The 20833-nt window shown below is 44.7% G+C and overlaps 1 protein-coding gene across 1 annotated transcript; it reads left to right on the top strand.

The window, feature by feature from the left end:
* Positions 1-6454: 6454 nt before the first annotated feature.
* Positions 6455-19948, top strand: ETFB (electron transfer flavoprotein subunit beta). The gene is made up of 7 exons (XM_007436823.3): positions 6455-6568; positions 8525-8683; positions 12994-13152; positions 14089-14151; positions 15416-15574; positions 16204-16391; positions 19729-19948. The coding sequence occupies exons 1-6, from the start codon at positions 6506-6508 to the stop codon at positions 16372-16374; spliced, it is 774 nt and encodes a 257-aa protein (XP_007436885.1). The 5' UTR covers positions 6455-6505; the 3' UTR covers positions 16375-16391; positions 19729-19948.
* The last annotated feature ends 885 nt before the right edge of the window (positions 19949-20833 follow it).

Below are 20833 nucleotides of genomic sequence, written 5' to 3'. Positions count from 1 at the left end.
TTCCTTCTGGGCAAATATAGGAGTACCAGAAGGCTTTCTTCCGATTTAATCATTACTTTGGCAGCCATCAGCACAAAGAATATCTGCGTACAGGTAATAAAGCAATCAGCTCATGACACAGAAATGCAGCAGGCTACTGAAGAGGTGACTCTCTCCTCTGCTAATCCTCAGCAGAAGAGTTTTCTGGTTGCTGTAGTGGGCTTCAGCGGTGCCCACGGGGGATCCAACAAGTCCGTCTGACAAAAGCAGCACTGCCCGTTGGGAAGACCGAGCCCCTTTGAGTGGGCCTCCTTACATTGCATGCACGTCCCAAGCTTACAGTGCCATGGCGCAATGTGGCTTTTGTCGTTTTGGCAAAGCAGCTGGAACCATGGACTTCCAATGGAAGTAGCCTGCTAACCAAGCTTCTGCAGAACTTCCAGAACACTGGAGTTACTATGGAAACGCTGTCCTGCCTCACTACTGTATATTTCTCAAGAAAGGTTCTGGGTAAAACTTAGCAGTCTAAAAGGCCCAGGCATTCCTGCGTGGGTGGGGGTTCTATACCGTCCATCCTCAAGGAAATCCTTCCTGGAGCCTGGAAGAGAGAGCGTTCGGTCTAGCTCCTTCCACTGACCCATCGTTATGAACCGTTACCTGGAGCCCCTTTCCAACTGGCCTGTAATTGTGTGGTTCAAGAACCTGAAGGCCTTTGACTGGGTCCGCCTGGGTGGGATCTTCTTCTCTTGCATAGCTACTTGCCTGCTGATGATAACAATCTCCACGGAATACTGGGTCAAAAGATTTGTCCGGGGCATCTTCATCTTCCGGGGATTGTGGGTAGACTGCCAGGCAGGGAAATGCACCCCTCTGAAAGAAGTGCCATGTAAGGGCTATGGAATCGTCAGAACTTTGAACATGCAGCCACTAGAAAAGTCCGGGTTGCAGCACTGCTTGGTTTGAGCAGGCCCTGTTCCTCTCTGGACCACCCCCCTATTCACCATTATTCTGCTTTCGCTCAGCAATGGGAAAGGCAAGACACCACCTTGCCCGAGAGCCAATACGCTTTACAAAAAGAACGTGTGGCCAGCCAAATGGTCCTGGCTCCATCCGCCCAGCCGCTCCAGTTTTAATAAACCGTTTGAAATAATCTCCAAGTTTTCTAGGAGGGGCTTGCTGGTGAAAAAAGATGGGAAAATAGTCCCAGAGCCACAGATGCAACTAATCCATCCGACTGTTGGTTTGGACTGAGGTGGCAGATACATCTCATAAATTAATATAATAGCAGCAGAGATGTTGGACCTGGAGTACAGAGACCAGGCTCATGTTTCCTGTAACTATGGAGATGAGTGGGCAGCATTGGTCCAATCTTTCTTTTTCAGTCCAATCTACCTTAGAGGGTTGTCATTCCAGGGATATAATTAGGGGAGATTGCCCCCTCTCTCCAAAGACACTACCTTGAGCTCAGAGAAAAGACAACAGAAAAACAATAAATAAGTAAGTTAGTTAAAAGCAGGAATCAGAAGCAATCCGATGCTGCCGGGGGGGGGGCACGGGGCCATGAAGGGGTGAAATGGGCAAAAAGCTTGTTCAATGCCATCAGAAGCAGAATCTGATTATCCAACCTGCCTCCTTCTCAGAACCTGTTTAAAAAGCTTATGCAGTACAGTTACTGCTTTTTCAACGTGTTGCTGGACTTTGGCATAGAGGCACAGCTGCTAATGGCAAACGTTTTTCTCATTTTTATAGCCTGCAGCTTCTGGTTCCTGTAGGCTGGACCCAGAACCAGAACCAAAACCTTTTTTTCATGTATATAGCCTGCAGCTTCGGGTTCCCCATACTGGCTGGGGAATTCTGGGAGTTGAAGCCCACACAGCTTAAAGCCGCCAAGGTTGAGAAACGCTGCTTTAGACACACTGCATTTGCAACAAGGAGGTCTATTGTGGGTCCTGATAAGAAAGAATATTGAAACAGCTAGATCACTGAAAGAGTATGAAACATGTTCTGGCAGCACCTCTCCTTGTTTTTTTTGATGTCCGTGATGTTCCTTTCTTCCCTGGATGAGCTCTAAAGGAAGAATATCAGTGGTTCTTTAAGTTTTCAAAGTAGCCCTATCGAATGGGTAGGCAGAAGGCACCTACTGGCTACTGCCGATAATGCCACCCACATGCCCATCACGTAAATCTCTGGGCCAATTTTGCAATTCTTTTAAAGCAGGGTTCCTCAACCTCAGCAGCTTTAAGATGGGTGGACTTCAACTCCCAGAATTCCCCAGCCAGGGGAATTCTGGGAGTTGAAGACCACCCATCTTAAAGCTGCTGAGGTTGAGGAACCCTGTTTTAAAGGATATACCTTTATGTAACCGGCCTTCCAAAAAAATCAAGCAATCAGTTCTTCTGACACTCCAAATGGGGAGCCGGATAGGGCTTATCCCATGCTTAGTTTGCTGAGGGCATATGCAGGAAAAAAAAATCCCAGTAGTTTGTTCTTAAAATCCTAAACCCCAACAAATTTGTTTTTAAAATCCTAAACTTGCAAATATCGCTTCAGACAGTATTTAGAGTCTTGCCTGCTTCTCCCTGAGTCTTTATCTCCATCTGCTGGTTAACTGTTAATATTTCAGAAAGGAAACAGGAATTCATTTGGTAACTTTTGCTAGTAACTCTGTTCTGTAGGTCCCTGTTTTTAAACCATAGGTGTTAGCAGCAAACTGAGATTACATCCAAATGACACGCACGTGGTAACATCATGGCACAACCCCCCATCCTTACGCCCTGACCTCTGATACACGTACACAAATCTCAGCTTTTGCATTATGGCTCCCAAACTACATTTCATCGTCTGAATGCCCTATAGGGACTTGAACCTGGGTCTCCCCAGTCCCAGCAGCACTTCACCATACAGATTCCCTTCTGGGAAGCTTTCAAAAGAGCAACAGGAATCATTCAGCATTTCCTGAAAACTTCCAGATAGAGCTCCTCTGTGATCTTTCTCAGCCTCTTTGCATGCAGAAGGAACTAAACTGACGCTGAGGTGAAAGGCTAAATGGAGGTGGAAGGCTGCAGACCTGCCTGGGGAATAGAAGGTGATTCTAGGCTGACTTTTCACAACCGGCTTTCTCTTTTTCTTCTAGTCTATATCATCATCTCTATCATTTCAATGCTGATCTCTGCTTTAGCTTGCTACGGGGCTGTGATCTTCGGAATGATTTCACTCACTATTGTTCCGACATCAAAGAAGATCTCCCACTCTGACCTAGCCATCAGCCTGAGTTTCTTTTCAGGTAAGAAAACAACACCACCCACACACCCCACTTCGATTCCCAAATGTTCCTTGCAGGAAGATGGAAGTGATTTAAACCAGCTCCAGCCCCAAAGGGGGTTTCCATACAAAGACAGCATCGCACAAATCCATTCCAGCCTTCCAAATGAGCCACGGCGGAGTCATAGATAGATCCTGCCAAGCTGAATTTGCACCCTCATTGCATGGTGATAACGCTGTTGGATCTGGACTTAGCAGAAGTGAACCAAACTACAGGTAGTCCCCAGGTTAAGAACGCCTGGGTTACAGACGACCCATAGTTAAGAACGGAACTTCCTCATGAGATGGACAGTGTCTAAATTTGAAATATAAATAAATAAATAAATAGTCGACTTAAATACACAATGGTTCGAGTTCATTACACAATCTTACTTATACAGTATTATACAATAATACTGTTCCAGCTTATGTACAAATTTGATTTAAGGACAGACCTTGGGAACGGAACTCGTTCTTAAACTGGGGACTACCTGTATTACAAAGCATGGATATTTGCAGCTGTTCAAAAACATTTTTTTTTTACAAAAGAAAGCAGCAAACAAAAACAGGTGTTACAGAGGGGAAATGACCACCCTCCTCAAGAGCTAGAGGTGATCAGAAGACATGTAATTGTGATGGACTGTTGGTTGGAGGATGCAAAACTGGAAAGTTGGAAACGTTATTAGCTGGCCAGAAAGTTGAACCACAATCATCTTTTGTCCCATGTCACACCCCTGGGTTTCCCCCCTTCTGTGTTGAGTTTTGATATGTGTTTGCATGGTTATTGTGGCCTGACAGCTGAAAACTCAAGAGCCTAACTACCTAGGGATAAACTCCCTACCACTTTGGGGTCCAACTTTAACAGACCTCATCTCTTGACCTTCGCTCCTTTCCTGTCTTTCAGGTTGCATTGGAGGAATCGGACTGTTCAGTTTCATGAGATTCTCAACTGATGAGCCCAACACCTTCCTCTCCTGGTCAATGATCTCAGGATGGTTATCCATTGTGGTAGCTTCCATGGCAGGTAGGAGAAGCAGTGAAAACGAGAATAAGGGCCAAGCTGAAAGGAAGGAGGAAGCTTGCACAAATCCAAGCAGAGAACTTAAGGGAAGACCACCTTTCTTTATTGGCAATTCTTACACAACACTTGGCCCCTCTTCAGGCTTCAGTACTCTGAGTTTGGTACCCTGAGAATCAAGCGGGTGTCACTCCTGAAGTGTAACAGCCGTGCCATTCCCTTTTATTTGTGTTTCCATGACAGTAACCCAGGTACGAAGAGCCTCAGCTGGTATCAGCACCTAGCTGAGCTTGCCTGATCCCAAGGAAACAAGTTAAGCAGGGTTTTACCTTGTTAGTGCTTGGATGGGAGACCATCAGGAGCTCTCAGAACTGTGCACTAGACTGGGGAGTTGGAGGAAAAAAATCTGGAAAAAGTTAACGGCAAACCATTTTCATATGGAGCCAATTCGGCGCAGTGGTGAAGGTGCTGGCCTAGAAACCAGGAGACGGTGAGTTCTAGGCCTCCCTTAGGCATGAAAGCCGGCTGGGTGTCTTTGGGCCAGTCACTCTGTCTCAGCCCAACCCACCTCACAAGGCAGTTGTGGGGAAAATAGGAGGTGCAGGAATATTAGGTATGTTTGTCGTGTTAAGTTGATCAAATATAAAGGTAGGTATTATTAGGTACGTTTGCCACCTTGAGTTAACCAGATATAAAGGTGGGATAAAAATCTAATAATAATAATTTGCCAAGAAAACGACATGAAATCCCCAAGCGCTCAGCTCAACTGAAAGGAGAGTCCACCTTTTAGGCTGATGAAAATGAGACAGCATCCTGCTGGAAACTGAGGTTTTGGTTTTTTGTTTGTTTGTTTTTTACTTTTTAGGGGTTTGCCACTTTGTGGCAAAGCGATGGGAAGAGGAGGAAACCGCCGAGGCTCTGACGACTACAGAATTGTTTACATCCTGGGCAGAAGATGCCCCAGGTGCCTCCAGGCAGAAGAAAAAGGATGAGCAACAACAGGCACGGAGCACGTAGAGAACCAGCAGATCACTGGCGGGGTCCGATCAGGCACAGCATTTGTTCGGAGCAGAGTCAACTTCATTCCTGCTGGGAGATACGGTGATGTCCCCACGTGGGGTGACATCTTAAGTTTACTCCTGATCTCCAGCTTCAACGGGGTGGATGATGACATTAGGGCGCGGCCACGCTGCTGCCACAAGGACAAACGAGTGATGCATCCCATCCACATTCAGATTTCATCTCCGTCTCTCTCTTTCGCTCTTCCTCTCCCATCCTTGTCTTTTTTCATCATTCTTCTCACCTAACCTGTAATAAACTCCTTTAACGCACTTGGCTGACATTCACTCAGGTTTCTGCTCAAGCAAGAAAAGGACCCCACGGCTAGGGATGATGGGTGATGTAGCCGAGCAGCGGTGGAGACCTTTGAAGAAAATCTGAATGGTCAAGGAATGGACTCGGGTGGGCGCTGGCGCTCTCCCAGGAACAGCACTTTCTGAAATCCCCGGTTGTATTTCGACTTTTGCCCGTGAAAAATAGCGTGCTCAGCGGGGACGAACCAGAGAAGCGGTTCTTCCCATCACCGGTAACGTCCGGTTCCGGATTCAGACGTGCCTCTGCTGACGCGAGTTAAGATGCTCGCACGGGCAGGAGATCCCAAGGGTCACCAGAGTGCCACTAAGGCTCTACCACTCACAAGGGAGACCACCCGTGCCAATAATACAGGCCGGTATGAAGCGGGTGCCTCACCGCCTGCCCCGGGAGAAACCTGACACGCCTCTCGCCCTTTGGCCCACACTCTAGGACAAAGCCTACTTCACCGCAAGGAGGCGGAGAAAAGCCTGACTTCCTATTGGCTGCCTTTTCTCGGAGCGGAGAATGATTGGCCGGAGGGATGGTGACCAGAACGGACCTTCCCCGGCCCTCCGCTGAGTGCAGAAGCCCGCTATGATTGGATGTACTGTTATGCCAATCATTCCCTTGGCGCGCGGTCCTCTCTCGTTTTCCCTCCCATGAAGTTGTGGGGGGAGTCCAAACCAACGTCTAACTGGGAGTTCCGGATATTGGGCCCTGCCGCTTCCTCGGATTGGCTGAGCCGATAGAGGGGGCGGAGGGAGAGAGAGAGGATGAGAGAGAGAGAGAGAGAGAGAGAGAGAGAGAAATGCGCGCGCAGGGGTGGGCGGAGCCGCTGACTGCAAGAGCGGAGAGATGGCGGCGGCCGGGCTGAGGGCGATGGTGGGAGTGAAGCGGGTCATTGACTATGCCGTTAAGGTGCGCGCCGCCGGGGCTTTCGGGTTCTCCTTCCCCCCGACGCCCGGATTGTGCATCTCAAAAGTGTACCCGAGTTTCGTGTCTGCAATTATTAGGACCGGCCAGATGCCCCCAAGCCAGTGCAGATGCTCCTGAATTCGGCCTTCACAGGCTGTATAAAATCTCCCTGCCGTCGAGCCCCGCTCCGTGTTGCTTCCTTGGCAAGAATGCGGAACCGGTTTCCCACGGTCTTTTTCCCAGGGTTGTCCATAGCCGTGGGATCTCCTGATGGTCTCCTATCCATCAGTTAACCAGCCACAGACAGCATGATACTGTCTCCTGTTATGGACTCCCAGAATTCCTCTTCAGTCTGCTGGCTAGGAATCCTGGGGTCTGTAGTTCTAACTGCGGGTTGGGGAAGGCTGGATTTGGAGCCTCAGAAAATAGGCCGTGTTTGGGAAGAAGATTTAAAAAAAAAAAAAATGAGGGCAGGCCTTAGTCTCACGTGAATGCTTTTAAGTCTTTTTCATTCCCTGCTTTCGGGGGTTGCTAACTGATGAAGAGTCAGAAAGGATTCTTTCTTGCTCTCCCTCTCTGGTTTAAGATGTTTCTTTGATTCCCTCTCTTCCTCTTGAGAATACATTGTAGCCCCTGCTCCTGTTTTATCCCTACCACAAACAGTCCCGTGGAATAGGCCGGGGTGACTGGCCTTGAATCATCAGGTGAGCTTCACAAATGGGTGGGCACTTGAACCCAGGTCTCTTGGTCTCAGTCTAACACTATAAACCAGTGTTTCTCAACCTTTGCAACTTTAAGACGTGTGGATTTCAACTCCCAGAATTCCCCAGCCAGCATGGCTGGCTGGGGAATTCTGAGAGTTGAAGTCCACACATCTTAAAGTTGCAAAGGTTGAGAAACACTGCTATAAACACTACAGAATATACTCTGGGTTCCTGTCACAACACCCACGGTGGGGTAGGTTGGTCTCAAATATAGCAAGTGGTTCAAAAGTTACCCAGGGAAGCTCCATGGTGGCTGAGAATGAATTTGAACTTAAATATCTGGTCCTAGTCCTCTGTGACTATTACACCTTCATGGCTACTTTTGGTTTATTTTTTAATGTGCCACATACTTGCACATTGTAGCTCTTGCTTAGGGATGTTGTGTCACTGCACAATAGATAATGAGAAGGATAAAATGGGTTGTGTTTGCATTTTGTCACATCTACATATAATTTAGTTCTCATGCCTGCTCAAGGATAATCATGCAGAAAAAAAGCAATAATCTGAAATGAATGTGTAATTTAAAGAATGGCTGGAGATAAGTTTTAACGTTCATTCCAATTCTCCCCATCTACCATCTGTGTTGCCTTTTTAAAAAATATACTTTTATTTCCATAGTGAAAAACGTATCATTGTGTATCTCTTTGGAGATTTGACAGCAGTGACCTGTGGGCTAAAATAATGTAATTGGATGAATCAGCTCTGAAGTTCTGTAGACCAGAACTGTGTGTTTCTGGCAAACTGATACATGACACAGATAGAAATAGAGTCTTGCCTAATACATTTATTCTCAGTTAATTTAACAGAGATCTTCAAGGTACTGTGCATTGTGTACGCCTAGATGATCTGAGATCCAGTGAAATTAAACTGCTGATTAGTTTATTTCTCTTCAGAAGTCAATTTGCTGGTAAAATGTGTGGTTTGCCTTCCTTGGGACAGACAAAGCTGCATTAACTTACTAAATCTCGTTCTCCTAAAGCAGTGTTTCTCATCCTCAGCAGCTTTAAGATGTTTGGAGCTCAACTCCCAGAATTCCCCAGCCAGCATGGGGGATTCTGGGAGTTGAACCCCCTACATCTAAAAGTTGCTGAGGTTGAGAAACACTGTCCTAAAGAACTGGAAATGTTCTCAAAGAGTTGTTCCCTAGTTCTGTATTTCCCTGGGATGCCTCTTTAATAGATTGTCTCCTTTGCAGGTGCGGGTAAAACCAGACAACTCAGGGGTGGTGACCGATGGGGTCAAGCACTCAATGAACCCATTCTGTGAGATTGCTGTAGAGGAGGCTGTGCGTCTCAAGGAGAAAAAACTTGTCTCAGAAGTAGTTGCTGTCAGCTGTGGCCCACAGCAGTGCCAGGTGAGGGTACTTTCCCTTGAAAAGGAGGGGAAGCAACTGCCAGCTGGGGGTTCTTGAAGAATAACTGCCTGTAATTCGGTCTATTTTGCCCAGCAAATATGAATTTTCTAGTTCAATACCAAATTGGGCCTTAGCCCATCTCTTAAATAATATCTGAAAACTAAATGTCATGCTCTGAAACTTCTGTAATTCTTTTCAGAGTTGCCCATCAGTACTTTATTTGCATAGTATTTGGTGCTGAATTAAAATTCTGATAATCCTGTATCTTAAAAGAACATACATGTGAATGCTGTGTTCAGTAATCAGAGGTCTTAAGAACATTTTTATTTAGAAGTTTATTATTCTTCCCTCATATGCATTTTCCAAAATTATATGTTTATTTCTGGGATAGAGGAGACTGAGCAAAGTATTTCAGCGTCAGATAATTCAGATAAGTATTTCAGGGCTCCTGCTTCATTTGTGCAAAAATGCTTCTTAGCAAAATGAGTGGGTCTAAGTCTCTCTTTTCCACAAATCTTGATAAGACATTTGTTTTGTGTGTTTTATTCAGGGTCTCTTATGCTGTTCTATTTCAGATCAAGAAGGAATTGAATAGGATAAAGTATTTTGCTTATTAATGATCAAATATTTATAGTTTCAAGAGGTAGCTGAAAACAGCAGATTGAAATTAGGGACTTAAAGAAAATCAAATGCGTAGGAATCTGCTGGGAAATGCATGACTCAGTAATAGTATAAATGACTTGGAATCATGACAAGCTGAGTATGAGTCAGCAGTGTGACGTAAATGCAGAAAGACAAACACAAGTTAGGATGCAGCAATAAAAAGTCCCAAAGCACCAGAAATATTAGTTCTACTAATATTTATTACTCAGATCCTGTTCTGTGCCTATTTGTGGGCATCAGACTTTTAAGAACCATTCAGACAAACTGGAACAGATGCAGAGAAGGGCAGTGAGGATGATCAGAGGACTGGAAACTAGGCCTGTGGGAGAACTAGATGCATTTAGCTAAGAAGTGATGCAGTATTATTCATCAAATACCTAAGAAGGCACAGCCTATTATCTGCTGTTGCAGAATGCAGGGCACAGAATAATAAACCTAGAAAGCAGGATTCAGTTGAACTTCTGACAAATCAACAAAGGAATTACCTACCTAGCCAGGGGGTAAAGTAACCTTCACTGGTTGTGTTCAAGCAACCATCTTTTAAGGGGATTTATAGCAGTCTGGAGTCCTGTACTAGCAGGCAGTTGAACTCAGTGGCTCCGATGACCTTTTCCGACTTTCTAATTCTATGAAATAACAAGGGGCTGGGTTTAGCTTAGCTTAGTTTATGAAACCTTTTCGACATTGCAGGTTACAGTCCCTTTTCCAAATGCGTTTCACCCATTTCTGTCAGAAACTGGAGCTCGGATTCCTTCCTGCTTTCATGCAAAGCTGTTGAGTGGATGGAGGTCAAAAGAATGAGCTCTGAATCAGTGGCTTTACCTAGCTGAGTACAAAGGGAGAAGGGACGGGGTTGGCTTAGCTTCTCTAAGGGTCTGGTGGCCGCCAGGCGGCACCAGCTGCACATGAGAGAACTTGGTGACGTACTTGGGTGCATTGTGTTGGAGGCGTCGGTGACATATTTCTTTCTCTCCAAATACGGGACAATGACTGAAGCAATGGGGAAGTGTAGCTCGAAGCTTGTTCAGGGTGGGGTGGAGAGAGTAACTGAGATTAGAACTGAGATGTTGACCTGTGCATTTAGTGGGGCTTTCTGGTCTGAGGCACAGAAGGAAGTACAAAAGCCTTGGCAGTTAGTGGATTCTGCCTGGAATATGTTTGTGCCTTACAACAGATCCAAGGCAGAGAGAGGGTTTTTAAAAAATAATAATAATCATGACATCAACCAGTCAGAACCAGTTGCAAAATAGTTGCTTAGGGGTGGAGCTAGTGTCAAATGGTAGTTCAGAGGATAGAAATCAGCTCCAGAAGTGAATTATGCCTTAGAGAGACTTGCACGTGCAAATTTAATATTGCATTGGAGTCCTAAAGAACGAGAATGCTTATAGAGAGAACATTCTTGTTGCTTTTTTATAATAATTGGACAAAGGCTTGTTTTCTCTCTGTTGAAATTCATCTAGCAGTCAATAAAGAGAAGGAATGTGTGTTCTGCTTCTGTCTATTTTAGGACTAGTCCAAATGCAAAGGCTCATTAATGGTGGTGTTGAAAAAAAATTTTTTTTTCCAGCACATATACAGTACTTGTCACCTAGGAAGCAAGAGATTACAATATGTTCCAGGGTTTCCTGTTCGTATTTGTGAAAAAGATACAGGCTGAGAGATGGCAACTCTCTTAAAGCTGCTGATGGTGCAATGTTATGCATATTTATTCAGAAGTTATTCTTGCCATGATCATTGGGGCTTAACTCCTAGCTAAGTGCTCAAGTTTGCTGCCTGAAACAGCTTTATAGCCCCGTGCAGTTTGGAATGCAGACTGTCTGCAGTCAAAGATGGTGCTCCTGTCACTGCCCTCCGGTAGCACTGGTGGGCTCAGCTGCGATGCCAAAGATAGATCACTACCTGCTTTCTTCCTGAAGTCCCAAGCTTTTTTGATAGCTTCTCTCTGTGTTTAAGCTTCAGCTTATGCCAGTACCTGATTCAGCCATGCCTCCTTTCCCCCACTGTCCCCCCTCCCGCCCCCCAAGAACTGGCTCTATTCTATTTTCTGTCAGTGCGGCTTCTTGACAGCTCCACCGTCACCAGTTATTTTCTGCACTGCTGCTCCCACTTCCTGATGACCTTCACTTGCTGGGTTGCTCTTAGAGTCTTTTTTATTTATTTATTTTTGGCTGTCCTGTCCTTCCCCAAGCATCAGTCTGCTGCTGATGTCCCTTAGTCTCGGGGATTAAGGAGGGGGGAAAAGAAAAAAAAACAGGAGATCTCTAAGGCTGCCTTCCCTTTCTGCTCCTGGTTATTTTCTCTAGTAGTATGCCTGGCACAGGGTTGCCTTTACAACTGCTAGCTCAGCAGCTTCCATGCATCTGATTCGGATGTGTCTTGTACCTTGGCTGTGTTCCCAGTGGGGAGGCATCCCCTTCCCCATAGACGCTCTAACTGTTGCTATCAACAACGCTGGAAAAGCAATCTCCGGTTCATTCATGCTAGCGTCGTACATCATTAAAACATCACATCAATTTTCTTTCTGCTCAGGGTAAGATAAATATTCCATATGGACAAGATTTCTACCAAATGACAAAATATAGGGAATAGGTGTGCTGGTGGGAGGCACATGCCCGCATTAAATCTCAGCCTTTGCTTTGAAGCTTCTTGAGAATAGTATTGTTTCTTTTATGTTAGCTATTATGTCTGTTGCTAGTGAAGTGAATAGATCTGATTTGTGAATGGGGACCAGTGCAGTGGTGGCTTATCTTACAAATGCTTTGCACCTTGGGCAAACTGGTGGGGCTGTTCTCCAGAGTGAACAGTCACCGGTTCCTGCCATACAGTTTCCCACACTCTCCTCCCTCATTTTGTTGATACGTTTCCTATCCACAGTGGGAATGTAGTTCTGGAGCAGAAGATGGGCATACAGATTTTCATAGGATGCTCTGGGTATATGTATAAAAATGGAAGAGACATGGGGTTGCTTCTAATCCTAATAAAGCATTTGCAGGCATATAAATGCAAGCACGGTGTTAAGTGGAGACGTGAGAGACCTGGATTCCAGTTTAACCATGGTGTTCTTTGGACAGTGTTAAGGTAGTCATTATTTGCAGCCTGGGTGGCCTGTGAAGGTGGTTGTGAAGGTGAAATATGATACTTCCATGTATGTTGCTTTGAATTCCAGTGTTCCTGTTACCAAGGATATGAGGTAGCCCTACCAGGGAATCTCCAAGGCCCTTGGTAGGTGTCTGTGTATTGCTTTGCATAATTGGGTTTAAAGCAGTGTTTTTTCAAACTTAGTAACTTTAAGATGTGTGGACTTCAACTCCCAGAATTCAGCTCTGGGAGTTGAAGTCTACAAATCTTAAAGTTGCTAAGTTTGAAAAAACACCAGTTTAAAACATTTCCTGTCTTAAGGGCTCAGGGCAGTTACAATGTGATGGTTATCTGTCTTTAATCTACCTTCCTCTAGCTATCAGCTGAAATAAAAGCATCCTATCCTGCTTTTGGATGAGGGCTGGGTTATGAAAACTACCAAACTCTTATGTGGTTCCCCAGTTGTCACTAGGCAGTGGCTACCAAGTGCTTCAAGAGAGGGAGAACTCTAGGCTGGGGAAGCAACTATGCTTGGAGACCTCCTTTTTCAGTGGTTGTTGCACCTGCAGGAGACAATCCGCACAGCCCTTGCAATGGGAGCTGACCGGGGGCTCCACGTGGACATCCCTGCAAAGGACTACGAGAACCTCACCCCCTTCCAGGTTTCAAAGATCCTGGCGGCGCTTGCCAAGAAGGAAAGCGTCAATCTTCTGCTGCTAGGGAAACAGGTGAGAGGAAAGGAGGGGAAGGGCTGGGTTTGGCACTGATAAATATACCATGCAGAAATAAATTGTGTGCTGAATCTTGGGCAATCTTCACCCAAGGACAAGTTTCTAGCCCAGTGTTTCTCAACCTTGGCAACTTTAAGACATGTGGACTTCAACTCCCAGAATTCCCCAGCCATAAAATTTTGGAGAAGGTTGGCATTTTGTAAATTCTAAAAGTCAGAACCAAAGCTTTCTTTGGATAGCAACAGGGCAGGGAGCATGCACATTTCCAATGTGATAAAACAGGCACGGCCAAGGAAACGGGCTCCATTACTCAGCTAAGACACATGGCAAGTAAGGAAAGGCTGATGCCAAAAGGGCCAAGCTCACCAGGCTGAGGCCAGCGGAGGCAGAGTTCAGTCTTGCGAAGCTGATAGATTTCCAAGAAAATGCAGGACTGGAGCTGATCCAGCAGGCCCCCCTGATAGCTGGAAAGCTGGGTTGAGAGCCATTCCCGACTTGAGAAAGGGCACGGTGAAATACAACCATTTTTTCCCTCGCTAGCTGAAGCTGCTGCTTCTGGCCCTGAAAAATGGGGAACCTGATGTTGTCATGGCCATTACTGAGTGCAAGTATTTCTGCTTTTGTTTCATGTTGCAACTGATGACTTTGTTCAGAAGGAAAGGGCGGTTGAAGGTAGAAAAGTCAAACCAGCTCTACCTTTAACTGGAAAGGTGTGATTATTTGTGTATGTACATATATATTCTTGTGATCTTGAGTCAACATTCCCAAGCAAAGTTTTGCAGTGAAACCAGTCATCTGCTTATAATGGCCTTCTTTGTAGTACACATTTCCCTGCGATTGTTGGGGGGAAAATTAACCTGCACAACCAGCAGTGCTTCCTTGTCTTTAATGTGACCTTTCCTCCCCCTCCCCTTTTCTTTTTCTCCACCTCAGGCCATCGATGATGACTGTAACCAGACAGGGCAAATGACAGCAGCATTTCTTGACTGGCCGCAGGTAAATTAGAAGCCTCCCAGTTTGGGCCTGTGTGCTTAAAGGTAGATAATTGTTTCCTTTGCTCCAGTGAATGAAACATCCAGTTGGGGAGTTGAGTGGTAGTCTGTTACCTTGATGTCCTGGAACAAATTGTCTTGTAGTCAAGGAAGACAAGGAAAAACTGGAGGCTGGCAGAGAGGGTGGAATAGTCTCTGTGCCCAGTGTAACTCAATTTCAGTAACTTTATTATGGTCATCGGCACATTAGTGTAACTCTTTTCTGTACCCAGCAATGAAATAGAGCAGCCTGTTGGCAGGGGGGTGAGATTCTTCTCTTTGTTTTCAGCCCCCAGCTGGCCACTGTAGTTCTAAGAAACTTGATGTGGAAAAGCAGGAATTGTTCTCAAAAAGCTTGGGCTTGCATAGAAAACTTGGCCCTTTAAAACAGCATTTCACTTGTTCATGCATTCACTGCCTACTTGTTTAGATTGATTGATTTATACAAAAATGTATATCTCTCCTGCTTCCTATGACTGAAGGATATAAATCTTTTTTATTTGTTTGGGATAGAAATCTCTCTGCCTCATTTTAAAGGCAGTTAGTCCTTTGGTCACGTTTTCTTCATCCTCCAAGAGGAATAACCCTTCACTGGGACTCTTCTTCTGTTTGGCTGGATTTGTGGTCTGATCAGCATGCAGGCAACACTTGTTGGTTTCCAGTTCAAATTTTATGTCGGCACAACGGTCACATTTCCAGAGAGATGGTCACAGCGATCTCTGCCTGCTTGACAATAGATTCAAGGGCAGGCAAAGTGTGCAGGCCTTTGCATGATTCACTGGTTTCCTGGCCGTGACCTGCTTTGCTGTGGCTGTTTCCTTGGAAGGGCGATAGGCAGGATGCCTTTCTCTTGGAGCCCTCACAGCTACATCACAGAGTCTGGCAGCCTCAGGGTTAAGGTGTTTTAATTCCAGGATGTGTCGTGTTGTCAGAACTTAATTGCCTAGGTGGGTGTGTTGCCACTGTGCTTGAAGTTTGAACACGACACTGTAATAAGCCACCTCATCTGTGTGGAGACAGATAAGTATTGTCTCTTAATCCCCACGTGTGACTTAGAATTGTTTTCTTAAATTGGGTTGGTTTGAAAAGGCTGCTAAACATTTTGAGGTATGTGCAACGAACATAGCTCCCTATATCAACTTACAGAGCACCGGTTTAAGGGGTTTCCATTTGGGACAAATCACACCTGTCCTGCTTTTAATGAAGCAGTTCTTCTTTATTCTCGGCAGGGAACGTTTGCTTCAGAAGTGAGTGTGGATGGGGACTGGCTGAAGGTTGAGCGTGAAATTGACGGGGGTCTAGAGACAGTGCGCCTGAAGCTGCCTGCTGTGGTGACTGCTGATTTACGACTGAATGAGCCCCGCTATGCAACTCTGCCCAACATCATGGTAAGATCCTGATGCCTCTTCCTTACTTGGCTGCTCCTTACCTGCTCCAGCAAACCATTTAAGTGGGTATACAGCTTTAAGGTTAAGAGAAGCACTTGCCTGAGCTGAGAGCAGGCATCCTCTTGGAACTCCATGGCTCTGTAGAAGAGAAAGGTGGAACTTGAGGTCCCTCAGATTCGCATAGAACATTTTGACTGTGACATCAGGGTCCTTCTGAAAACTGTTATTGAACTGAAATGTAGAATACGGCCCAAAGGAAAGCTGTAACCCCCGCAGTCAATAATGATATCATTGTATTTAACAATTTAATTTTATTGTTAAATATTCGGATTTAATTTCTCCCTGCCTTACCTTTTACAGTGCTTTCCACCCCGAACAACATGTGTATCTTTGTTACAGAGCCTGCATTCAGTTGCTTGAGGTTATATGGACATCTGTAAGTGCTAGAAGCCAAGTGCTCAAGTAACAAAAGGGGAGCTGTAGCTTTGCACAGAAGCTTTGACTCCCCCACTACTGTTGGTACTCAGCATTCCAGGAATGGCAGGTCATAAAAATACCGAAGAACAAATTCTCCAGCAAAACTGGACCGTGATTGGTTAATTGTTCCCCATTCCAATCCTCTTTCCCAGAAAGCCAAAAAGAAGAAAATTGAGGTGGTGAAGCCATCGGATCTTGGTGTGGATCTTACCCCTCGAGTGAAGACTCTGAGCGTGGAAGATCCTCCTCAGCGTAAGGCTGGAGTCAAGGTGGAAACAGTGGAAGATCTGGTTGCTAAGCTGAAGGAGAGCGGGAGGATCTGAGCTCTTGGGTGGTTTTGGTAAGGAGAAAATGCGTGAGGAGTGAACCGGTGCTGTGTAAACTCACTAGTAAGAAAAGCAAGATGTAACTTATGCAAGATTCCCAAATTTGCAGGCACCCTCCAGTCCTCTAAAACTTCTGTTCTGTAGAAATAAGAAACAGCTACACAGCTCTGCATCCCCTCCCAATCTAGGCCTTCTGGACTTTCACCAGATATTGCTTGTAAAATTAGAAATCCAGGTTTTGCAGACATAAGGACCTTTTTGTCTTTAAAGGCAAATTTTTATTTCAGGGATGACATATTCTGTTCCCTTTGAAGTCTTCATCTTCCAGTGTTCAGTTATATTGTAGTGAGACTAATGGGTAAAGCCCAGGATTTTGGGTGGGGTGGGAATGAAGATGGAAATAGGTTCTGTTTTCCACCCCAGTTATGTTCCAAAATAGAGCTCTTATTTTTTTCCATATAAGTAGAGCTGTCTACCCTTTTTTCATGGAACAAATATTAGTGAGGAAAGAAGAACTGCCGAGGATTAAAATGGTGGATGTTTGGGGTGGATTGGTATCAATATTCAATTAATTGTGTCCCCATAATTTAAAAGAATCCAACACATTTAATAAATTAATGGGCTAGTTGAGAGAACGGCCGTTGTTTCTAGCTTTTACTGATGGACATTGATAGGGGAATTTCACACTTGGTAATGACTCCCTAGAGCAGTGTTTCTCAACCTTGGTAACTTTAAGAAGTGTGGACTTCATCTTCCAGAATTCCCCAGCCAGCATGGGAGTTGAATCCTGGGAGTTGAAGTCCACACATCTTAACATTGCCAAGGTTGAGAAGCACTGCCCTAGAGAAAAGGGGGTTGTCACTGGATCCCAGCTTTATTCTCCCAGTCATTGCAGCCCACTGGTCTTTCCCATTTCGCCTTTTTGTCCACTCCTTGCCATCATGTTTCAGATTCTTCCAAAGGCCTGAATTTATTTTTCCTGCAGAAAGAGATGCAAATCTGCTTTGATTTATTAAACCCTTGAGCACCGAAATCAGATTTCCTTGGCTCTGCATGCAGCAGAGAATCAAAACATGAACTCGTTGTGGTTCATAGCGACTTTTTTTAAACACAGCCAAAATCAAGCTCTAAAATCTGCTGTCTTTAAACTGGAAGGGAACATCCAGAAATAAGTAAAGCGTGCTTAAGCTATCATAGAAACATATACATTTGTTGTCTTATGAAGAAGGCAAAACGGCCAGATAGTGGCCTCCTTTATTTTATTTATTGCACGGGTCCTTCTGATCTCAAGATATACCTAGGCGGGCTCCCATTATTTTATTCCCCAGGCCGCAACTCTGTAATGTAGGTTGGGCTGAAAAGGAATAACTTTCCCCAAACCACGTAGTGAACTGCATAACCAGGGCTGGGCTTGAACCAGGGTCTCAGTCCAAATCCAGCACCTAAGCCACTTTGCTCTGGCAACTCGCTCCCTTTTGCTCTCTTTCATGCATCATTTGGTTTGTCAGTTGGATCCATTCAGTTCAAAGTGTGTCAGTTCAGTTTTCCAAATTAGGTTGGGTTTTTGTTTTTTGGGTTTTTTTGGTGGGGGAGAACCACTTTTTGTGCAGTTATAAAGGCTTTCTGAATTGCCTCAGCAATTTGAATGGATTTGATTTGACAATTAAATCAGGAGGTCGATTCAGTTGAATCTCCGTCAAACTGAGCCTCCAAATCAAGGCTTCATGCAGCTCTACGTTTCCTAAGATTTTATGTATGAGATTTCCAAGCACCCAGAGCTAGCAGCAAGGACCATTGACTGGTGAGTCATCCCTTGGATTCTTTTTCCTGTTGAGGCCTCATCTCATTAAAGTTGAAAATAAAGAATGCAAGAGCTGACTAGCACCCATCAAATCCAGCCTTGTCTCCAGCAGCAGCCAGCCAGATGACCCTTGGAAACACTCAAATGATAGCAGTCCCCAATTCCGTTTGATGCATGCTGGTTTTAGAGCTATACTGCATTGGACCATGGGAGTTCTACTTAATGTTCAAGATCCTAGCCTGTGATAGGCCTCTCTTTCATGATATTCCCCACCCTGTTGTTTTTAGCCAGTAAGTAAATGGTCGTCATTTACATGTTGGCTGGGGAATTCTGGGAGTTGAAGTCCACATATCTTAAAGTTGTTAAGGTTGAGAAACACTGGACTAGATAAAGCCCCTTCTCCTGAAATTACTGCCAATAAATGAGTATATCCCTCCGACCCTGAATGTTGATACATACATACATACATACATACATACATACATACATACATATATATATGATTTTTTATCCCACCTTTATTATTTTTATAAATAAGGCGGCGAACATACCTAATACTCCTTCCTCCTATTTTCCCCACAACAACAACCCTGTGAGGTGGGTTGGGCTGAGAGAGAGGGACTGGCCCAAAGTCACCCAGCCTGCTTTCATGCCTAAGGCAGGACTAGAACTCACCATCTCCTGCTTTCTAGCCTGGAGCCTTAAGCACAAGAACAAACCTTCAGTCATTTATAATAGCCTAAAAGGGACATGTCCCATCCTTTGGGGCCTCCTCTCCCAGATCATTCGTCATAATGGAGCCCAGTTCTTTGGGTTCATTTGAATTTGTTCCCCTTAAGTGTTCATAGGACATTTCACAGCATTTAGCAAGAAATGAAAAGATGTTCCTAATGTGGCTGTACCATAGATTTATATAATGGCTGTAATTGCTGCTCTTTTCTGGGAGAATGAAAATAAACGTTCATTTTACAAACCCCGGTAGGCTAAAAGTGTGTCATCTTCCATGGTGTGCAAGCCATTGAAAGAATAAAAGAAATCCATTAGATGTCATCAAAGATTAAGTACTAGGTATTGGTACATGAGAAGAATCCATTTTCTCATGTTAAAGAAAAACTCATTGTAGAAGTTGGTTATCTCAACTGTAGGGCAGCTTTTCCCAACCTGGTTCATCCCTTCAGTTTATCACTTCCATCCTCCCCAGCTAATTGGGGCTTTCAGATACCTGTAGAGTTGTGAAGTTGGTTATCCAAAAATAGTTGATGTTGGTTAACAGCTGGTGCAACATGCCTGAATTGAACAGGGTTTTTTTAGCTCTGAACACCCTTAATTGGAAGGGAACTGGCTTTTTATAAAAGTTTGGACTGTCTGATAACACAGCCTTGCTCGCCTTTTTAATTTATAAAGTACCCCAATCTCTAAGTGCTGTACAAAAACTGACAGCAGAGGCTAATTTTAATGACTCATTTGTGATGGAACCCAGTTTCGGAGGTTCTGTTGCTGAGTATAGTTATGGTAACAGGCATAAAGTACCCTTTTCTTCTCTCTTTCAGCCTTGCCTTGAGATGCTGCTATGGGTGGATCCCCTACTACAGGAGTGGGTGTGGCCCTCAGAGAGCCCATCTTCCTGTCTCTTCGGGACCCGGTCCCCCTGAAATCAACCACGCTGCCTTCCATCTCAGCTGGCTGCCGGAAAGAGCCAAATGAGAGCTTAATTCTATTTTCTGTACTAATGATGGGTTAGTTTGCAATAAATGTCATGTGATCTTTGAAGGTGCTCGGAGCAAATGTCATGTCTCTGCTGTTTCTTTGCATTCCCAATTAATTGCTTCAGTCCTCCTGCAGTAAATGATCTGCCCTAGGCATTCAGAATGGTATTTTTTTGTTTCTAATGGCCCATGGTTTGTAGCTGTGGTGTCTGAGCAGCTCACCTCTTTTTGCAAATCATAGTTGGAGGCTAACTTTCCTTCATTAAATGGGTTTAGAATTTGCAGAATTTTAGGACTAGCACTGAGTTCTTGTTGGCAGAGTTTCTTAGGCAAAGAAAACAAACCATGGTCCTTTTCTCTACACTCCGTGAAGATACTTATATTGGGAAATATTCTACGCATAGCCTTCTGTCATTTGTGGCCAGCAACTCTGACATCTGAAAAAAGTAGTTCAATACAGCAGGTTTATACTCTATTCAAAGCAGTCTCAAAGGTACTGCTCAGCTGGGCCTTTAAATAATAATAACCTGAAACGGACACAGCTGTCAATATCTAGAAGCCCATTTCACTTGGGTTGCCCTTCAGTTGCCCTTCTCTTTGTGTAGGCTAGCTCTTAAATGAAGGCTGAGAAAGAAGACATACTTTAATTATCTAACAACTCTTTATAGATTTTTCCAGTTCCCTAAAATTAGCATACTGGGGTTTATGGCTCCGACTTTCCAAGTTGGAGGTGGAATGCCCTTTTCCAGGGTTCGTATGATCAAAGGGGCCTTTAGAAGCTTTCTTTGAGGCTTTGGGCTTGGTCCAAAGCATTGCTTGCATCTCATATTCATCAGGGAAATGAACGGCAGAAGGTTCGTTGACAATGCACATCTAATGTACGTCAGTTCACTTCTTACGCGGGTGGAGAGAGGAATGCATGCGTATGGTTCATCTCTTAGAATGTACC

The sequence above is a fragment of the Python bivittatus genome, unplaced genomic scaffold (assembly GCF_059951505.1).
Source record: "Python bivittatus isolate LINGU-HERP-01145 unplaced genomic scaffold, Pbiv_v1 ctg000310_np1212, whole genome shotgun sequence".
Lineage (NCBI taxonomy): Eukaryota > Metazoa > Chordata > Lepidosauria > Squamata > Pythonidae > Python > Python bivittatus.
Note: the sequence above shows the minus strand (reverse complement) of the source record. Positions and strands in the feature narration are given on the sequence as shown.

Bases quoted from the DNA above. Each gene is read 5' to 3' on its own strand.
- ETFB (XM_007436823.3), top strand. From the start codon at position 6,506: ATGGCGGCGGCCGGGCTGAGGGCGATGGTGGGAGTGAAGCGGGTCATT. The intron at 8,684-12,993 runs GTGAGGGTACTT...TTGCACCTGCAG, and splicing joins GTGGCCCACAGCAGTGCCAG to GAGACAATCCGCACAGCCCT. The intron at 13,153-14,088 runs GTGAGAGGAAAG...TCTCCACCTCAG, and splicing joins TTCTGCTGCTAGGGAAACAG to GCCATCGATGATGACTGTAA.